The 23,156-nt window shown below is 36.4% G+C and overlaps 2 protein-coding genes across 6 annotated transcripts in view; one reads left to right on the top strand and one right to left on the bottom strand.

Moving 5' to 3' along the window:
- Positions 1-1,402: 1,402 nt before the first annotated feature.
- Ncd (kinesin-like protein Ncd) lies at positions 1,403-3,263 on the top strand (the record flags this gene model as incomplete). The annotated part of the gene is given in 1 exon segment (NM_001126251.1): positions 1,403-3,263. A coding segment is annotated over 1 exon segment (1,861 nt), but the record flags the coding sequence as incomplete, so codon positions are not given.
- Positions 3,264-5,764: 2,501 nt separating this feature from the next.
- Positions 5,765-23,156, bottom strand: part of LOC105842530 (inositol-trisphosphate 3-kinase homolog) — a 98,486-nt gene continuing 81,094 nt past the window's right edge. For 4 of the 5 annotated variants that reach the window (XM_038013488.2, XM_038013489.2, XM_038013492.2 and 1 more), the window contains 2 exons: positions 7,191-7,349; positions 5,765-6,918 (listed from right to left, as the gene is read on the bottom strand). In XM_038013488.2, the coding sequence (XP_037869416.1) occupies positions 5,986-6,918; positions 7,191-7,349 (1,092 nt within the window). In that variant the 3' untranslated portion in view covers positions 5,765-5,985. Of the gene's footprint in view, positions 6,919-7,190; positions 7,350-7,458; positions 9,190-23,156 lie in introns of those variants that run through there. The other variant, XM_038013491.2, reaches the window with a different exon arrangement.

Genomic DNA, 23,156 nt, shown 5'->3' with positions numbered 1-23,156 from the left:
GATGTTATTCCTTCACCGTGGAAGTCAATCGTGAACATTTCTTAAGTACGTATATTTCATTAGAAATATTGGTACCCGCCTGGGATTCGAACATCGGTGCATCGCTCAACACGAACGCACCGGACGTCTTATCTTGTAGGCTACGACGACTTAAACTTATTTTAGATTGAATAAACGTTTAAGCTTACAAGTGCTATTTTAATAGTAAATCTCTGACTTTTGAACAATTTTGAAAATCTTTGAAAATGAACAAACCCAGTGCTAATCTGATGGAAAGAGATTCCGAGATTCCATAGATTAACGCTCTTTCGCTTTTAGCCCCCAGACGTCCGCTGCTGGACATTGATCTCCTCCAAGCTTCATCACAACGACTAATCCTGATGTGTCTGCATCCAGATTATTTAGATTATAGTACTTGTTTAATTACTAAATCGTAAAGTGCCATTTAATTCAAATTTTCTACCTGTGTCTAAAACTACGTGAATTCACTAAAGCAAGTCCAGGAATAAGAACTTAAGTACTATACTCAGAAATGTTAGGCAGGATTATATTTAGCTGAGACAAGACTTTTTTAATTCATGATTGGTCAAAATTTTTTTCGCAGCGTGTCGCTATCACAACACGTATTGCTGCTCTCTGTCGTCCCATCTCCGTTAGCCAGCCTCTTTGCAAGTGGTATTTTTGTACTAGCAATAATTTGATGCGTCATTTTTGAATTTTGAATGAAACAGCCGTTGTCTTTATGTTTCAAATTTCAATTAATATCGGTTGCAAACAATTGGTTTGAATATATGTCCCGCAGTGGAAACTATTAGAAAAGTAAGTACTCTTCATATAATTAATGTCTTTAAGTTTAACTGTACGATTTACACCCTGGTTAACGTTATTTCTGTAATAGTACATGGTATGGGAAGTAGTTTTCATATCGAAATAATCTAACAGTACAATTTTGATTCGTTTAAAATTTGAGTGATATTTATGATAACGGGCTGATTTACTGTTCTACTAAAATATCTCCAAAAAAAGTAAAGGTAAAATAAAAACATTAGTAATAAATTGATGAAATGATCTTTTTTGGAAATTGATAGCAATATGAATGTTATTATTATTTTAACTTCAGTACAATATTACTTATTTAGGCTAATAAAGTTAATATAATGTATTCTCAATGATTTTAACAAATAAGCAGGTCAATTAACGAAGGAATTAACTGAAAAAACCAACTTATAAAGAACTCTTCTAGCCATTCTTAATCATATAGTAGTATTATTGTTATTAAAAATTGTATCTTTCGAAATACAAATCATGACCATAAAATTTAAACGGATAACTTCAAGATTATTTTAAGTCAATTTAGCCTAATTTTAAAACTTGTTTCATGAAATTAAAATACGAATTTCAGATGTCCAAGATACCAAAACTACCAACAATATCAAAAGAAAATAGATTTGGACAATTTCATAATCGGCCCATATCCAGAACTATTGCTAATGGTCTCAGTGATGTTGATAAGAAAAATTTAATCACTAATCATACTAGACCTTTACGAAATGGCCCACCTGTTTCTGCTGCTGCACCTCGGATTAAGAGATCTGCAACTGCACCATCATCGACAACAATTCCGAATAATGTGACAAAAGTTGAAAAAAGATCAACTGTGGCTCCGAAAATCCCTCCTTATGACTTCAAAGCAAGATTCAATGACTTGTTAGAAAAACATAAAAAAATGAAGAGTGAGTTTACTGATTTAAAAGACAAACATTTAGAAGTCTCAGATGAATATGAAAAGATCAAAGAGACATTCCAAAGCTGTAGCAATGAAAGAGATATTCTTAAGGCCAATTTAAGTGTTAAAACTTTAGAGTATGATGAAATTAAAGTTAATTTTGATGTAATGAAAACAGAAAATGAAGATCTACAACGTAAGACAAAGCTTCTAGAGGAAGTTACATTTAGTCTTAAACAGAAATCTTTTGAACTAGATCAAGTTCAGACAGATTTAAATTCTTTAAGAAGACGCCACAGCAGCCTACAAGAAGAAGCAGAAGCACTAAGAGTACTCACTGACCAACTAAAAAAAAAATGCATTGAATATGACAAACTAAAATTAGATTTTACTGAAGCTCAGGAAAATATTATCAAATATAAAACTGATTCTGAAGCTCTCCAAAATATTTTGGCATCAATGTATAAAGAGCAGAGAGACCTTAGGAATGCTATTCAAGATTTAAAGGGTAACATTCGTGTATACTGCCGAATTAGACCACCTCTAAGTATTGAAATAACAAAGCCACTGTTTAATCTAAATGTTGTTGATGCTTGTTCTATAGAAGTTGAAAAAATAGAATTACTTAATTCAGCCAGAAAAACAAAACCACAATTATTTACTTTTGATGGCATATTTACTCCACATGCATCTCAGGAAGATGTTTTTGCAGAAGTTTCGTCAATGGTCCAATCGGCTTTAGATGGGTATAATGTGTGCATATTTGCTTATGGACAGACAGGATCAGGCAAGACATATACAATGGAAGGAGGTTGTGGAACCGAGCAGTATGGTATTATACCACGAGCCTTTAACATGATTTTTACATGCATGGAAGATTTGAAAAGAATGGGCTGGGAACTTACAATAAAAGCTTCATTTTTAGAGATTTACAATGAAGTCATATATGATTTACTCAATTCCAGTAAGGACCAGGAAAATCATGAAATTAAAATGGTTAATTCAAAGGGTGGTGATGTATATGTGTCAAACTTGAAAGAAGAAGAAGTCAAAAGTTCACACGAATTCATCAGGCTGATGATATTTGCCCAAAGAAACAGACAAACTGCTGCTACATTGAACAATGAACGCAGCTCCAGATCTCATTCGGTGGCTCAAATTAAAATAGCTGCTATAAATGAGAAGCGAAAGGAAAAGTACACTAGTAATTTAAATCTAGTTGACTTAGCTGGGTCTGAAAGTGGAAAGACAACACAAAGAATGGATGAAACTAAACATATCAATAGGTCTTTGTCTGAATTATCTAAAGTTATTCTTTCCCTCCAAACAAATCAGATGCATATTCCTTACAGAAATTCCAAATTGACTCACTTATTAATGCCTAGTCTTGGTGGCAACTCTAAGACACTTATGTTGGTCAATATCAATCAATTTGATGAGTGCTTTAGTGAAACTTTGAATTCGTTGAGGTTTGCTACAAAAGTCAATAACTGTAGAGTAGTTAAGGCCAAGAAGAACCTATGTATGGTCGACACTTAGTTATTATTTTATTAATATTATTGAAGTGTATTTGAATTTCATTGCGACTTTTTCGAAACTCGCCTGAGTTAAACAAGTTGCACTCATCGTTTTAAACAAATGTATTTTGACTAGTTCTAGTAATAAATACCACCTATATATTTTAACTTTGACATTAGTTTATATTTGATTCTAATAATAGATTATTCATGCTTCCTTAACAGATAATTTTTGACTTTTTAAATGTAAGTTTCACTAAAATAATATATTGCAAATTGACTAAAATTGTCAAATTTTCACGATTTTCTTCCTATTTTTTATTTTATACAACTAAGGTATATAATCCTTAAAAAATTGTTTATTTGCCATAACCAGATTATTATTCCTCAAGCTTTTTCAGAAAACTAAACTCTAAAACTAATTAAAAAAAATTGTAAACTGTTTTTGAGCCTCCACACAAAATAAATTAAGTGACCTAAATTACTAAACGTTCCATCTCTCGTGTGATTAAGTACACCCAGGGGTTTGGGAAATGTGATAATTATTTTATTCTGTGAATTGAAAATTGGTACAATTCAGTCAGATAGCAGAAACTTAACATATTTTTGTTGAATCTGAATCTTACTGAGTTTATCTCTTTTTCTTTAACATAAAATAAACGCATACAATTGTAAATCTTAACTCGTATACAAAAATAGAGAATATTTCAAATACATACATAGTTTAAAACCATACTCTTAAAAATTCGACATTTGTATGTCTAAGATCCAAAATTAAAACTAATTTTATTGTTTTGGAATAATGTATAGATAATGTTATGCTTTTAATTAATATAATCTTATCACTACATTTAATATTAATAAATATTAATAAAACATGGATTTATTTATTGCACTAACACAAAACTGTAATTGTGAATTATTTTCATCTTGTATCTATAGATGGCGCTACTAGTTCGATTGAAATAGTTTTATTTTATTTTCACCACTGAAGAATTTGCAAAAAGCTCTACGTTTGCCCGTTTTGTAATAAGTGGCAAATTCATTTTATTACATTTTAAAATCAGCATATAAAATAACATAACCATGGCTAGAAGTACCTAGAACACCTAGAAGAACCATGTCTAAATCACTAAGCGTCGACAAAAGACCTGCTCGGTACAGTTTCTGTCTGGACAAGGTTTTCTCATTAACATAGTCGCTGAATCTAGACTTTGCTAGGGACCTACGATTTTTGTACTCTTAAAAAAGATATACTCTTGGAGGTTTTGTGTAATTAAATGAATTTAAATTAATTATCAGTTGTTAGAATTGACTATTAGATATACTATTCCCACGGGGTGAGAAGGAACTCGAGATCTGTATTCAAATCATGAAATCACAATAGGGTCAAAAGTTTGAACTGACCAAGCTTCAAAAAAATCACAAGATCTATCTGCAAACTGCTTTTATTTCTACTGCTTGTTGATTATCGTCTCAAGTATATTCCTAACACTACGAATAAACCGGTCACCGTTCTCGTCGAACCCGTCGCTTGCGACGAAGGGCTCGACGAGTAAATTAACTCTCAGACACAGCCCACTGAGTTTCTCGCCGGATCTTCTCAGTGGGTCGCGTTTCCGATCCGGTGGTAGATTCTGCGAAGCACGGCTTTTGCTAGGGTTCGTGTTAGCATCGTCGTCAGGTTTGAGCCCCGTGAGCTCACCTACTAGCCCCGGTTACGCTGAAATAGCCTCTCAAGGCTATCAGCTTAGGTAGGAAAAAAAAAAAAAAAACGAATAAATATATTTTCTTGAAGTGACTAGAGAGCTCACAGCTCACGGCCTGCGTACTTTCGTAGCCAGAGCCAATAGACATTGAGGTATGTACATGTTTCAATTTTTGTATAACACCTACCGCATTAATAAGTCGTCGTGGCCTAAAGGATTAGACGTCCGGTGCATTCGTATCGAGCGATGCACTGGTGTTCGAATCTCGCTGGCGGGTACCAATTTTTCTAATGAAATACGTACTCAACAAATGTTCACGATTGACTTCCACGGTGAAGGAATAACATCGTGTAATAAAAATCAAACCCGCAAAATTATAATTTGCGTAATTACTGGTGGTAGGACCTCTTGTGAGTCCGCACGGGTAGGTACCACCGCCCCGCCTATTTCTGCCGTGAAGCAGTAATGCGTTTCGGTTTGAAGGGTGGGGCGGCCGTTGTGACTATACTGAGACCTTAAAACTCATATCACAAGGTGGGTGGCGCATTTACGTCGTAGATGTCTATGGGCTCCAGTAACCACTTAACACCAGGTGGGCTGTGAGCTCGTCCACACATCTAAGCAATAAAATAAAATAAAAAAAAAAATCGAGGGACCTACCACTGCCTAAGTAATGCAAGTGAAAAAAAAGGTACGTATGCTTTAAATATACACAAGCATATTTAAAGCATAGGTACTGACTGACTGGGTCGGTTAATTTCACTTAATTAGAAATATTTCATTTTTTGGACTCGAACAATAAAACAAGTACGTAAAAATCAGGATACAATTTATTCTCTTACTAAAATAATATAAAATTAAAGACTAGATCAAACATTAGGCGTTTTATCGCTTTTCTCTTTATTATGCACATTTACAAGAAGTACAACTCCAAGCGTTTTCTCGGACGCACCAAGAACGGTACAGGGCGTGACAGCCAGTGGACGGTGACAACGACCGTGGGGCGAGACCAGGGTCTTCTCGCCTTTATTGTTCAACGTGATACATCTGGTTCTTCCACAACTTCATCGCCTTGAGGAGACAGTTTTGCCGTTTCTATAGTTTGTATCAATCTATCTAACCCAAACAAGAAGCCTTCCTCATGATTGCCTTGTTGCCACGGTGCACGATGATTGACTTGCGAGCCTGTCGGGATTTTCCTTGTTTTTGCGAAATCTATGAGCCAAGCTCCAACTCGTTCATCATCGTAAATGATGAAGATGCTGCTGCCAACAATTTCGTGGCTTTTAAAGAAATCCGAACGTTCAAAATGATCTCTGATCTCTCTAAGACGCGAGGCAATCTCCCTTCGTGCTCGTTCATCATTCCCAAGGAAACGTGCCACTGTAGCGGCCAATTGGTGGGGTTCGCGAATTTTCTGTAGGTCGGTCAAGGCAGGTTCGCCGGGTAACTTGACTGCTTCAATACGAAAACCTTGCTCGGCAGAAGATGAACGTTGTTCACGAAACTGCATATAGCGGAGCTTAGTGACAGCTCGGGCGGCATGTTCAGACTCCGTGGGTGCGTTAGGGTCTAGACGGACCATCTTCTCATAAAGATCGGCACGTGCATGGGCATTGCTGACTTCATCTTCTAGGAATGTCCGGGTTCCCATTTTAATGTCCATGACATGAGGATTGCGAAAGCCGTGAAGAAGATCTTGAAGTTCAATGAAACGTTCACCGTCGTATTCCAATTCACGATAGTAGCGAGGAATAACGCCACGCATATGAGGACAAGCTGCAAGGGCTTCGTAAGCATCTCGTTCAGGGTTGTGGCCGGGGTGGTCGCCCGCAGCACGACGTTTCCACACTGTACCGGGTCCAGCGGGAGCTAATGATCCAGGATGGCCTGCTAGCTGGAACCACTCTGACGAACGAGATTTCAGTAACGCATCTGAAGCTGGCGCCGATAGTTCCAAAGCGTTCTGTAACAAAAAAATAATAATATTAAAGTAATGTAAACACCTCATTAATGCATTTTTGTATTCTGTTCCCTTCTTGATACTTTTATTGTATTAATAACTGAATCTCTCGACGAGCTCTCGATGCGCTTAGTGTTACTTAGTAACCGGACCTCAAAGATACTCTGAGACATGAAATCGTTTTTAATGTGAATTTTATAAAACGTCTACAAAAAACTTTAAGAACAAAGGGCTTTATAAAAAAACTATCGTAAGATAATGTGATATCAACTTACAATAGCTAAGAACTTCAACAGTTCCGAAGGCTGTGCAGGAGGTGCCGTAGGAGTTGGCGTGGGAACGGGTTCCACGGGCGGCGTGGTGCGACGCCAACGCTTGAATAGGGTACCATCTTTGGTATGCCAGCGGTCTTCCTCTTTAGAAGGCACAGCAACCTGAGGACAATGAAAGGTAACACATTAAAACACTGTATCGAACACAAAAATTGCGGGAGAGAGTTTCACTTTCACAATATTTTCACACTATCACGTTTCTATGACGTACCGCTAAAATTTTATTTGCTGCGTAGAGTAATCCGCCGGGGCCGAGACGGCTCAGCATTGATTGACGGGAAACACTGTTCATCTTGCTAGTGACGGTCATATCGTACGAGTGCGCGCGAACAAGGTGCGATCACGAATGATATTAACAATTGAGCGAGTAGAGCGCGTAGTAACGAGCAAACGAGCGAACGTTAACAACTGCTGGCTTGCGAGTGATATCAATGGGAGGGACGGCGACCGCTTTTATAGAGACCTCGACTTTCTTGTGACGTAGGCTTAACCGCAACCCGCGCACCCACCCGCGCTTCTCAGTTTTCCTAATGCTTACATTTTCCACGCTACATAAAATGCATTAGTTGATCAGCAATCTAGAGAACGAGTCGTGTATGTTAAGTTAATGAAGTTCAATATTATATATTCGATCAATAGTTGATGATAAATCGAAGTTATTGAATCTGTTGTTGTTGGATATATGAATGAAATATGTTTTACGCAAATCCCTTTAATTAATACTATTGTTTTAATCGATTTGAAAAACAATAAAATGCACCGTAAAGAACCGGCAAAATACTTAATTATTTTTAAAAAACAAAAGACTATTTTTGTAACAAATACAAGACAACATTTTTGTTCTAATATGCTGACATGATCGAAAATACTCCGCTTTTAAGCTAAGCATCAAATACTTGCAATTTATTTTCCATCAATGTGTAATAATTTTGTTTTTTGTTCATTGACCCTGAACATTTCTTACTAGGGTACTCAAACAATACTTCCTAAAAACAGAGAGAATATCCGAAATGGTTTACATAAATTAGGCAATCAGCCAATAAATAAGTAAACAACCAGTAAATGGTAAGTTTACCTCATTTTGTCAGCCTTAACAGTAATATGCACACACGATTCACGGCAAGATTATTTACTGGTGCCTCCTTAAATAATTAATACTAATAATGTACAAATTTTCGATGCTCGCACTAGAAGCATCCTAACTTTATCAATAAAAAATATCAGATACGATTACTTGCATATGTGACGTACATTCAGAACTATACATACGTATGAATTGCTTACGTAACAAAAAATATTTGGCTACAAAACAATGACGTTCACGCAGTAGTCCTGAAAGTTCGTGACGCCATGACTTAAGCAGTTTGTCCTTACCGCGTGACGCAATGGGAAGGAAGACACATTATCCAAGCTGAATGTCGGTTCTAAACGAGCGAGTACCACCGTTCACGACCTGACTTGCCTTCTAGCATGACGTCTACATTCTAATTTATTTTGAAACGCCATTTGTTTTGGTCATTGTTGTATACTTGACAACGTTATTGATTTGTAGTATTAAGGTACGTTAAATGAGACAGGAGAGCAAGATGATTAATCATGTAATAAGTAATACGTGTAAAACGCAATCTTAAATGCCGAAACAGAAATCGGTTCAATCCATTATTAAATCACTGTAGTGCAGTTGTGTAATTCTTTTTATACCTTCTTCGAAATGAGATTACGTAAACATTGGATACCAAAGAGAAGTTAATTGTTGGTTTCATTATAAGTTCCCAATAAAAATAAAGTGCTACCCATAAAAGATTTCTCAAATTTGTCATCAAACATCATCATCGTAAAGTGAGGAATGTAGAAATTTTGAGCATTTTATGAGAATATAGCGACCCGCCCTCGCTTCGCTTCGGAAACATTAAAACACACATGAAACAAAAAATAAAATAAAAAAAGTAGCCTATGTTCATCAGGGACAATGTCGGCTTCTAATGGAAAAAGAATTTTTCAAATCGGTCCAGTAGTTTCGGAGCCTATTCGAAACAAACAAACAAACAAATCTTTCCTCTTTATAATATTATATGAGAATATAACTTTCTTGTTGTTATTCTCAGATACTAAGAACGGTTATACCTTCTTATTGAACTAGTAAGATAATTGAGTTTGTTATCCGAATATTTACTTAGTAGTTCTGCTGTAACCGAATAATATTTACCAATTGAAGTACAATAATTAGGTCAAAAACGTTAACTGACCAAATTGCGAGTAAGTCATTTATTCTAATTTATGAGATTGTATATTCATTATGCCAAATGAATTTGGTTAGTAAATATGTTATAATAATTTTAGTTTAGGCTTAAAATAGGTATCTATACGTTTTTAAAACCACCTAGGGTTTGCTACATTATAAAATCCAACGAAAGTAATGCTCATTCTCAATGGAGGCAGCTTGATCCAATTAGCTCCATTAAAATAATAATTCATTTATCTTAAAATAAATTCATACTGTAGGTAAATTAAAATCAATTAGAACAAAAAATTACCGAAAAATGTGTGACCGGTATTTTTTTTCTCTTATAATGCAACTTTTCTAATGTATGTAAGGGGCACTAAAGTGCTGTATTTAAAATATATCTCAGCAGGTGTATGACTTTGAATGTACATAGGTAAATCTTTAATAACGACAGTGATCGATGTCGTTGACGGGGCCACAGTCAGATGTAGAGTACGATTCTACGAATAAATATCGATAGTTCTAGAAAACAAAAAAGGCGCCCTCGTTCTTACAGCAGTAGTCACAAAACTGTATAGACGAGTATTTAAAGTTTTGAAGACGAAATTCATAGACAGTTAATAAATATTGACATGCTTATTTATTCGACTGTTCCATTTATGCAAGGACAAATAACCTATAAGTAGGTCACAAGTGTGACAGGTGTTACGATATACATATTACAAAACGGAACATTAAATAATACATTTAATATTATTTAACTAACGGTCAGGGTGAGAACACAATTAAAATATTGTGTATTTCACATTGGTAACACGAAGAGAGATAATTCGAAACTACAAAAGTTTTTACAACACATTTCAACAAACGAAGATAATTTTTTTATTAATGTTCCAAAAATAATAATATATAATATGTACCTTAATGAATAATTATTTTCCTAAGGGAGCTATGACAATAATACATTCTTTCCTGAATTCTAATTGTAAAACCCTATCTCCTATTTATTCCCCATATACTCATTAAAAATGCATTAAAAAATTAGGTTTTTAGGTCAGTTTTAAGTAGATGGGTAAATATTTTTAGTAAATATCATAGATGAATTAATAAATTTAGACAGTCTACCAGCATTACGTATTTGATTGTGGATATTAAAAGCTAGATTCACCATCTTGATTTTAAATATCTAAGTCAACTACTGTTTTTTCTGTTGTCTATTTAAAAAGCAAGGATTCGACAGATTTCATCTTAGCAATTAAATTAGGCTATAGGGTCTGCTGCGGGCTATAAGCCCGAAAACGAAATGGGATTAAATTTTAATGCAATTTGTTAACAAAAACATATTCGTTTATTAGAATATATGAATACTACAAATTATACGTTCGATATTGGACAGTTGGATTTCATATTTCTTTAATGACTATTATTGTTTTACTTATTATTAATAATGGTCAGAAATAACAGTGAGAAAATAAAAGAGATATTTGTTTTATCTGCATAACAAGTTTTGATGATAGCCTGCTCAATCGTATAGGTACCTTACTTAGTAACTTCACCATCCCACTAAATATTGTCTTGTAATGGAAATTGATGATTGATATCAGACAATGATAAAATGACGCAATAAAAAGGGATAAGGACAACAAAGTTTTATTTAAATTTATACTTTATCAGGTAAATTATCTGTATCTTATTGTAAAAGGTGGAAACAATTCTTGTGTTTTATATATTATATTACATCATTTTGAAAGTAATCATTGTTGCTAGATTTTTGCTGATAGCTAGGTAGCTGTCCACTGTTGGACATAAGCCTCTCCAAATGCACGCCACTGAGCCTGATCCTTAGCTTGTCTCATGCAGCATTTGCTAGCCACCTTGCATAGATCATCACTCCACCGAGCGTAAGGGCATCCTGCATTACGTTTGCCAATTCGCGGCCCCCACTCAAGAACAAGTTTACCCCAACGGTTATCGGTTCTCCGACCGAATATGACAAGCCCACTGCCACTTCAGCTTACTACTCCACTGTGCTACGTCGATAACTTTGGCTCTCTGTCGGATCACCACATTCCGGATTCCCAAGCATAGCCCTATCCATTGGTGGCTGAGCGACTTTAAGCTTGTGAACTTTGTAAAATGCCAACAAATGTGCATTTAGTGGGCGCCTTCATATTAATCTCACTATTCTTTTATTCAATTAAAATTGAGGCAACTCTGCAACGATACCTAGCATTTTATTATTTCTGATTCCGTTCACGTATTATTTAAATCATTCTGTGGCATTTGACAAATGACGTTTATATTAATCTCGAGTGCAGTAAAACATAGGTCAGGTCAGGGTCGCAGCACTAGGTATTGCTAAAGGCTATGTTTTCACTATTTACGTAGACATTGTCGGGAGTTAATGCGCTTTGATAGATGCTTTCTACATGTTTAGAGGCCAACCGCAGCACATTGAAACTCGCTTGCTGTATTTTAAATGAGCTCCAAGCTTATTCTATGCAACGTGACTACTGTACTGAGTACTGTACTGTACTGTACAGTATTTTAGATCAGTTTTGTAGAAGTAACTATGATATCTTCCAATTTTTACTAACATGTTTTTAATGTCTTTTCTATCTATCTATCTAAAGGAATCTTCTAACGTAATTTACACTAACTTCAAAACGTTTAATTAACTTGCATATTTACATATCATCAAGAACCGTTAATAATACAATAATTTTATTATTTGGTCTAATATTCTGAAGTGATCCTGAGTAGGGAAAAGTATTTTTTTTGCTCTTAAATGGCTTCTTGATGTTTAAGTGCGTTTTACTTACCGTGTACATATATGTATACGTTTTACTTAATAACTTATTTGATGATAGATATTAGTCTATTTGTGAGTTCAATGGCCGATCTACGTTAATAAAGAAATATCCAGATCATTTATGTTTACCCTTATGTACTGAAATCTATGAATTATCTAATATAATTTAATCCGTTCGCTGCACTTTATTATTTCGTACTAAATTCCTTGTAATCTAATTTATATATCAATTATTTTGAAACTTTTATTTTATATGTATGGAGCACGAATCTGATCAATTGAGATTTTATAATGTCCTCCTAATGGAGGTTTCCATTTCTTGTGTGCAGTAATTCTCTTAGCATTTCGCGTCTTCGGAAATAAATACAATGAGCACCAGAAACTTCGAGCCCTGGACTTAACAAACGTCCGTTTTTCACAACACCTCCCGTCGATTAAAAGTCTGACTGACTAGTTTTCTCGTCCACATATCTCGGTATGGCTCATCTCGCTATATATTGTTCTACGCTTGCATCTGTCCAAAATCTTATAACCCACTTGAATTGTGTAATCGCTATCCTACCTTATGTTACTTGTAGATTATATTGTGGAATATATATATGTTGTAGCATACGTTTCGGAACAGCTCCATTGGTTATGACTAAAGACGAGCTGATTGTGCACTGAATATGTATTGAATGACGGTTTCTCGTATTTTTCCAATGTTTACACGAACCGCTAGAGGCAAAATCGTGCGCGTTTCGTAATATACAGATCAAATATGTTTAACTGCAGCTAATAGAGCGTGCCCTGGGCTTGCTCTCACTCGAGTGCGTGTACTATTGTGTATATTTTTACCGGTGGTAGGACCTCTTGTGAGTCCGCACGGGTAGGTACCACCGCCCTGCCTATTTCTGCCGTGAAGCAGTAATGCGTTTCGGTTTGAAGAGTGGGGCAGCCGTTGTAGCTATACTGAGACCTTAGAACTTATATCGCAAGGCGGGTGGTGCATTCCCGTTGTAGATGTCTATGGGCTCCAGTAACCACTTAACACCAGGTGGGCTGTGAGCTCGTCTACCCCTCTAAGCAATAAAAAAAAATGTGTTTATATTTTGCATATATATGTCACACATACAACTATTATTAATGACCTATCACCAATTATTGTGCAAAGTTATTAGTAATCGGGCTTTTTTTACATAATGTAATCTTTAATCGTGAAAGTCATTCGTCAGCGCATTGTGCACCTTTTTTTTTTATTGCGTAGTTGGGTGGACGAGCTCACAGTCCACCTGGTGTTAAGTGGTTACTGGAGCCCATAGACATCTACAACGTAAATGCGCCACCCACCTTGAGGTATAAGTTGTAAGGTCTCAAGTATAGTTACAACGGCTGCCCCACCCTTCAAACCGAAACGCATTACTGCTTCACGGCAGAAATAGGCAGGGTGGTAGTACCTACCCGCGCGGACTCACAAGAGGTCCTACCACCAGTTAGTTCATCTCCAATGCTTCTCATCTTCAATAAAGGCAGTGTAGCTATTCTAGATTGACCCGTGTTGTTTTTTTTAAGATATTTTTTGCAGCTGTGTTTCTCTGTAAGACTGTACGTAGGCAGAAAACAATTTTTAATGTTAAATTTTACTTTTATTGTGTATTTTGAATCATTCATTCAACGAGACACGTGATCACATACACGTCAATGTTCGTGTAAATAAGAAAATGAATGAAAAACACTTGCACAATTACCACTTTAATTATTCTTTTTATCAAAATATAAATTCCTGTAATTTCAGGACACCGACAAATCTTATTGAGTTTAAAGTTTGCTTAGTAATGTCGAAAATACGAAGAAAATAAAATACAATAAATCTCGTAACACACCTAGAAGTTTTTTTTTTTTATTTGAAAATTGTATTGCCTGGTAAAGATAAATTTAAACTACACACAGAAGGTACAACATTCTTGTGAAAAAATATTAAGTGTTGCTTTTGACACATTAAGGCTCAGATTCAGACCGGTTCATTTATGGATTTAATGAGAATTGTATGGCGCTTTGTAATAACACTATGAAGAAAAATGGCCCTACAAGGCCAAGCATGCTAAAATACAATTTTTCATGCGTGGCATGGCCCTACATGACGAAATAACAGAAATAGGTACAGATAATAGTCTAGATGGAGAACTATACATTATACAATTATATAATCTAAAGAGTATTTTGAAAACGTTTATGTTCTTGATGAGAAAATGCTAAAATTGCAGACAAAGACGCGTCAAGGTCTCTTCTACTCTTAATTTTCAACGAAACCCGCACTGCTTTTATTTAATTTAAGAGGCTACTTCGTTACGTAGCCTCTTATCGTTCAATCGCAATCGCAATCGTTATTTTAACTAATTCGTTTTTATGTTAATTTTCATTTACTTATTATGACATAATTTACTAAGCTCTGAGTGCGAGGGCGTGGAGCAGGCGCAAAAACATTTCAAATCTCAATTAGGAACGCTTTGAGAAAGATTTTTAATTTACATAATTTTGACTGAAACGGTGGTGCAAGAGTTAACGTCCCTGACTGTTGCGCCGAAGGTCGTGGGTTCGATTCCCACATCGGGCAAACATTCGTGCCATGAACAGATTTGTTTGCTCTTTGTTTGGGTGTTTATTTTCTAAATGTGTATATATTTAAACGTATAAATGTACATAATATGTATGTATTTATGTCAGCCTCTAGTACCCACCCACTAGTACCCACTATCCTAATTTGGGCCGGATGTCCTTGCGTGATTTGTTCCGATTAATTTATTACTATTATTTAACATCGTTTTCCATTTTTTCCGCTAAGGTTCATAAATTTTTAGGGTTCTTGGGACAAAAAATGGAACCTTTTTAATTAACTATCGGCACTGTATAGCTTAAACTAGAAGGAAGGTTTACTACTATAAATTAGTTATAAAGCTTTACAAAATGATCGAATTACGACAAATCAGCACTCTACACGTGTGGCTCAGGAATCCACAAGAATTCAAGTGCAGTTATACAGAACTGGGAAAAGGATGACAAAACCTTGTTGAGAAACTATCGCCCCATATCTCTCTTGAGCCACATTTACAAGTTGTTTTCAAGAGTAATCACAAATAGTCTCGCGCGGAGTCTCAACGAATTTCAGCCACCGGAGCAGGCCGGGTTCCGTGGAGGATACAACACCATAGACCACATACACACAATAAGGCAGATTATACAAAAGACCCATGAGTATAATCAGCCGCTGTGCTTAGCTTTCGTGGACTATGAGAAGGCTTTTGACTCTATCGCAATCTGGTCAGTTCTAGAGTCCTTGCAGCGTTGCCAAGTAGTCTGGCGATATATTCAAACGATGAAATGTCTTTACAGTGCCGCGGCTGTGACCGTCCAAATCCAGAACCGGCTGTCTGGACACATTCCATCAAGGAGTGAGACAAGAGAATTCTATATCCCCCAAATTGGTTACAAATGTATTGGGGGACATCCTTAATATGCTGGACTGGAAAGGACGTGGCATAAACATAAATGACGAATACATTTCACAGATTTGTAGATGACGTCGTCGTTATGACCGAAGCGTTGCAGGATTTGCAACAGATGCTGAACAGCCTAGCTGACTCTTCTAAGCGCATCCGGTCTCCGGATGAACTTGGATAAAACTAAAATTATATTTAACCAACATGTTCAACCGGATCCAAATGCCGTATATGGTAGTTCTCTCGCAGTTGTTCAAAATAATGCTTACCTCGGGCACACATTACAGTTGGGTAAAAACAACTTGAAGAATGAGGCCTGCAGAAGAATACAGCTGGGCTTGGCAGCGTTTGGGAAATCACGTCAAGTATTTTCGCCGCTTATTCCACAGAGTCTAAAGACGAAAGTCTTCAATCAGTGCGTCCTGCCTGTCATGATATACGGAGCGGAAACATGGACACTCACGGTTGGGCTGGTCCACCAGCTTAAAGTAGCTCAGCGAGCTTGAAGTTTCTCTGAATGGTTGAATCCGGAATGACGTGATCCAACAGAGAATCAAAGTTATAGCACAGCGAATTAATAAGCTGAAGTGGCAATGGGCTGGCCATATTTGCCGGACAACTGATAGCCGTTGGGGTAAACGCGTTCTTGAGTGGAGACCGCAAATTGGAAAACGCAGTTCCGGACGCCCTCAGATACGGTCTAGTGATGATCTGGGCAGAGGACTGACGGGAGCTAAATGACAGAAGCCAAGAATCATGCTCAGTGGCGAGCAATTGGAGAGCCCTATGTCCAGCAGTGGACTGCTATAGGCTGATGATATACAGAACGTTAAAAGAGTTTCGGAGGTTTCTAGATTTTAGTTCTATCAAAAGTTAACGAGACGTAAAGAACTAAAATTGTAAAAAATATATTACAACGCTGGCGTAACATAAAGAATACGATAAAGATTAAATTTAGAATTTTTAAAATAAATGTTTTTGTTGTATTCTTCGACCTTGTAACGTTTAATAATCTACATGTGCTTGCGAACGACTTCACGATGAACCGCCATTATTATGCTATTAAAATCAAAGCCTGCGTGAAACTTTGCATGATTACTGGCGGAAGGGCGAATATGCCCGCACAGGTATATAGCACGATCCTGTCTATTTCTGTCACAAAGCAGTTATAGGTTTTGCTTTGAAGGATGGCGCAACCGTTATACACTTGAAATGACAATCTTATGTCGCAAGCTACTTCAGCGACATTAACATTGATATTTATGGGTTTCGGTAAATAGTTACGGAAGGATGTAGTGCTGAAGGACAAAAGGGAATGAAATGTCGCTGACGAGGATGTCGAAGACAGAGTGAAGTGGAGGAGTAAAGTGAGGAAAGCTGACCCCTACCACCATGTGGGATAAATAGCTGGGAAGAGAGAGAGGTAAATACTTAACATACCGAAGGCCGTGAACTCTAAAAAAAAAATAACCAAGAAATCCTATAAACTCTTTGTTTTTAAACATTGCTTCGAAATTGGCCGGTGACGCACAGCGTGTTTAATTCTGCAAGATCTACTGGCGTGTATTGTTGTCACAGCTGCCTCTAGCCTCACAAACTTCGCAATAGTTACACTGAAATGTATTCATTTTATTTATCCGCATACAAGTGATTCATACTTGCAACTGGAATTACGTACAGCTTCAAAAATACGTTTGAGAGTTTGTTATTTCATAACATGAAATAGGAAAGACAAAAATTTACTTGGTTTATATACAATATTTATATCATTCATCAATATATATAATAGTTTCGAAATATTATAGTCTTAATTACTATCTTAGTAGAAGTTATCTTACTAAATAACAGAAGTAGTACGAGTATACTCCCATTATTTTATAGCGTTACTAACATGCTAATTTTTTACTTGAGTCTTGCCGGTCGATCATGTAAGAATACAATAGGTTGATGCCACCGTTCTGTCTTATTCTACCCAGATGTGGAAATAAATATGCAGTCGATAAGTAAGACAGCCGTATTCTAAGAGAATAGAAATATCCATCTTAAGTCTTAAGACGGGTGAATCCTACTCGTTGTGGTTAACGACTCCGGTCATGACTTACTAGCTGCAAGCTAGAGGAGATGTTCAACCATTCTCTACATATTAGCTTGGACTACCTACGCGCAGACAAATTTAATCTCGTTTATACCAATTTATGAATAGAAATATCAACAGAAATGTTTCAACTGACACACTTTTTAAATGTGCTTGATAAACAAATGACAATTCAATAGAGTATATATAATAAAGAACAAATACACAGCAAATAATTCACTAGATTATAATTCGGTACGAACTTCGAGCATTAATGAAACTACCATCGGATATGTTCATAATTTCCCTTGGAGTCATCCGTTTTAATTTAAGGGGATTGAGAGAAAAAATTACAATTTCATGACAACTCTTTATTTAGATTCTTCTTATAAGATAAAATTCACTTTCTTGTTACAAGCATATGATTATCGCCCCCAACCTACTTTGCTGCTAAAATCTTTTTAAATATGACCTCAAGTATCACTTAATATAGTTAATCGAATTATTGAGCGTAAACACAAACATGTACAATGTAATGTAATCGAAACATTCGTTTGAGTCCGTACATTTCGGGGTCAAATGTTAATAATATCGGCAAGCGGAAACCTGTGATCGCGAATACAAACTAGTGAGTCCAGTGTAGACCGAACCGGAAGACTGAACGGTGATTCGAGGATAAACGAACTCCGGTCATTAAACAGGGCCAAGGTGCCTATGAAAGGATGTTTCTGGCTGGTAAATACGAGAACGTTTTCCATTCAAATTCGAAGTACGTAAGTTCATTCACTGGGAAACAACAGATTCGCTTCTGTGTGTGGAAAATTAGAGTAATCGAAGATAATCTCAATGTCAAATAATAGTTTAATGCATGCACATATTTCAAACGACGCTTTTGAAGTTTCAGAAAATGGCTGTGCATCACGCAATTTAAGAGTATATTATTAAATTCGAAATCTTCACCAAAATTGCTGATGTTTGCATGTGATGTCATAAATATACATACTATAAAGAACTACTTCATGTACAAAAGAGACTTTTGACAAAACCTTTCATTCGAATAAGTGCACCACGAATTGCACTCAAAGCAAATTTTGCGCTTACTACAAAGAAAGGTTTATTTTACAATTATCGTCATAATTTTGACCATTTATGTTATGAATATACCATTTGATGCTTCCCAGAAGACTATTAAGTGATGACCAATTATGTTCGATGAGTAATTAATGTGTAAATAGTAACTCTAAAAAATGTGAAACGGAAGCTATGACTCATATTGATGGCAAAAGTTTTGGTGAAACAATTGTTAAGCGTAGCATATTATTACGATTTAAAAACATAAGTATGTATGTATGCTCGAGATACTATAATTGGAATTATTTTTGTTATTGAATTATAAGAATGAAAATTTTATGTTTCCGCGTAGTCACTACTTTCGTTTTTATTTATATTAGTTACTAGTGAAACCCCGTTACGCTCAAGTGAAAATTTAAGTGTATTTTTTTAGGTTTTTGTTTCGATTTTTTTTTTATTTATTGCTTAGGTGGTTGGACGAGCTCACAGCCCACCTGGTGTAAAGTGGTTACTGGAGCCCATAAACATCTACAACGTAAATGCGTCACCCATCTTGAGATATAAGTTCTAAGATCTCAGTATAGTTACCACGGCTACCCCACCTTTCAAACCGAAACGCATTACTGCTTCAGGGCAGAAATAGGCAGGGTGGTGGTACCTACCCGCGCGGACTCACAAGAAGTCCTACCACCAGTAGAAAAGATGCCAGGCAATAGGCACTAGATACCTTTAAGTTTTTAAATTAATAGTGCCGTTTGATCCTTAAGATTAGATTTAATCCGATGACATCATGATTTGCCGTGCGCGCCTTTCAGAAAACATGATTCAAGAAATAATTTCAGTATCTGTGTCATAGCTTACATACATACAAACATACATTAAGTGCTTATAGTCTTCAATTACGTTAGTATTAATGGTTGATACCTAAACTTGAATACTTAATGTGTACATGACAAGCAAATCAAAATTCAGGATACATAACGGAAGGGGGAAGTCGATCCTTCTGTCCTTGTAGAAATATCCTGCTCGGCTAACTTATCAAATACGTGCCAATTGTTTCGAACCGATTTTCGAAATATTTTGTTTGTAGATCTGACGCGTCGGCGCCGTCCGCAAACAAAGATTAAGTACGTACAATATATTATGTTAATAAATACATCGAACAAATGAATTGACGCCAAACATAATGGTTCATTTGATTTATCAACCCGCACTTATTAGTTTGGTTAGATATTTGGTGACCCCTGTATTTATACGCTGCAAAAACCCGGACCCTGCAAGATAGCGATAAGCGCTAGAAATGTGGTGCTCGAGAAAAATATTCGGGATATCGTGGACTGAATTTCGCAATAACGAGTGCATATTGTGTCACTGGGCATTTTTCTATCTAGCGCCTGATGGTACAGGGTAGAGAAGAGGGTGTCAGACCTTACGGCAGGTTAGAATTTGGACGCACCAGGAGGATGGGACGACGCGTCGACGGCTGCGGAATGCGATGCGGTCCGCATTTTCGTCGTCGCTGTCGTCGCCGAACATACTGTGGAAGAGCAACCCAGTCGGCGGTGTATCGCGTTCCGACCCGGCAGGCTGGTTCTAGCTCAGCGGGGTATCTCGGAACACCAGCGGCATCGCCCGGGTGGCCTGGTAGGGCCGCCGTACCGCGGAGACCGACGTCGTTGGTCGTCGACCATCGCCTCGACGACCCGTCGGTCAGGCGTCCTCGGGGTGGCGCCACGTGTCTGGTTGTAGTGTTGACTGCGGGAACCCCGCTACTCTGACCGGGTTTTGACCCCGGACGGAGATCGGACGTCGGGTGTAAGAGTGCAGGGGAGTCGTTTAGTGGGTAGGGCCTTAAAATTCCTTGGGCCCGCGGTCTGCTTCCAACGCCTTGCAGATGGTCAAGTCCCACAAACACCGCGCGCGCCCTAGGCGCGGGGACCTCGTAGGAGGTTCGGCACCCAGGCCGGAAAAAAAAAAGGTCAGAATTTGGACTGACCAAGTCAACGCTACCATGGATTGCTCTCTGCACGTAACTATCAGACGCGCATTCGGAAGCCAGGAGTGGCGTCCGGTTCTAAAAATGGTCACTGAAAACATTACGACCACAATCACGGTAAAGCGACGTAGAAATAGACTTATTAGCTTAAAATAAACGCTGGATCTTAACCCAATTACTTTATCAATAAACCAGACTAAAAATATGCATGACTTTCATTTAAAATTACTTTCAGCTACTTTTTAATTTTTTTAATTACAGTAGCTGTATGAATGCCTCTTCTCCAATACAAATACTATGAACATGAAAATGTTATCTAAATACTATCTAACACAATACGTGATTTTAATAATGTATTCTTATATAAGTAATGCACGTTCTTTCAACGAACCTTAGATTACAATATTTTAACATAGTGCTTTTAAAACTCTTATCATTGTAATGGTAAATTTCCATTCGAAAATATAAAGAATGAGCATGTCTTAAATTATAAATATTTTATTTATTTTAATTGATAATGAGGTCGAAGCAAAGTCGTTGGCATAGTGACTTTCATTGTTCCACGGCTTTGTGAAACAAAGGTTACGAAATAGGGCGCATCTCGGCAAGGCTACCACTCACGTCACAAGTTACATTATACAAAAGTGTCGAAACTTTTTTAAATTTATCGAGACGTTGCCTATTAATATTTATCTAGATTTTTTTCCATAGAACACGTACACGCGTAGTGCACAAGCGATGGTTCGTAAATGTATTCGAATACTCATATTACCATTACGTTACGATGCAAACTGTTTACAATCTCGAACTTAATGCAGGTGCAACAAAATTTTTGATATTATTAAAATTAAATATTTATTTCAATTTAAAGAAACGTGCAAACATCTAACAAAGGTATTTGTGCATGCTTAAAAAGTCTGTTTGTTAATAAGCGCATCACTTGAGATAAACTGATGGCTGTTTTTCAAAAGTACATAAAAGTACAAACAGTGTTTTAGGTAAAGATACATTAACAATATTGGTTACATGTAAATTGGTAAAATTCGTAAAACCATCACCAATAAATTTGTTAATGACAAATGTCTATCAGTGCAGCTAGTGATAAAACTAAGGGAATCTAGTAATGCCACATGACTCTCAGTGATATCTCATAATTACTATTTGTCGTTTATTACTGCGAACAGTTAGTTTCCTTACAGTGTGAACATATTTTAAGGAAATATTTACTTCAAAACTATATTCGTTTTATTTTTCAACTAAATATTTTTAATTATATTTCTCTTATGTTTATTGGATGTCTGCATTACAAATTTATTCACATGCCATGGCCAACCTCAATGCAGAAGATTTAAACAATTTTGTTTTCCATTGTAAAGGATCATTATTAAAAATCTGCAGACACCCTTAACATGAGACTGCCATTGCAGGTAATTGCCTGCTAAACAACTACATTTAGTAAACTAATAATAAACAAGAAAGCAAGTATAATATTTAAAACAAAAAAGTTTTTACTTTTTGTTTCAACTGTACATCCAAGTTTCATATTGACAAAAAAGGTGCGTAATCTCATTGTGAAAAAATATCTAAAAATTGTTATTCTAAAACATCCTCCAGAAAATTCAAGGGGATTCGTAAATACAAGTCGGTTTATTAACCTCGTTCGTTCAACAGCACGTGCACTTGTTTTGTCCTTCTCATACTAGCGTTACATAAGCCAGTAGCGTAATCTATGTTTGCTTTAAAGCTTACAGAACACGTAATCATGTTCATTATAATTTCACTGCCCTCATTACGGAGTTTTTTTGTATGTTTATATTAAACTAAAATATATTTAAGAGAAACAGAAACACAATAAAGTTTTGGAACAACAAGGAAAATAGCTGTAATTCTTTCCAAAAAAAATAATAGATTTTTTTACTTTCATATTACATATGTGTTTAACTTTTTATTCTTGTCGAGAACTAAAACCGCACTACTCCGCACTAGTAGGTTCCTATCGAATTTGGTTAGGTTGGCAGAAGAATGCAGATAATGGAGAATGTACGTAATGGTCATTGACACGGACCTCTTAAACCTACACCAAGGTCACAAGTCCAAATTCCTATAATTCCAAGTTCCTCTCAGAGCAACACAATGTACCCAGTAGGCGCACGGTGAATCCTTAACTTCTTAAGATAAGATTGATAAGTCTCACTCTGTCCTCTCTCTCTATGTACTCACAGAAAAGTAAGACAACATTCGCACAATGGAATTAAT

This window comes from Bombyx mori, chromosome 10, assembly GCF_030269925.1.
Source record: "Bombyx mori chromosome 10, ASM3026992v2".
Lineage (NCBI taxonomy): Eukaryota > Metazoa > Arthropoda > Insecta > Lepidoptera > Bombycidae > Bombyx > Bombyx mori.
The sequence above is the reverse complement of the archived record's forward strand: the minus strand, read 5'-3'. Positions and strand labels throughout refer to the sequence as shown.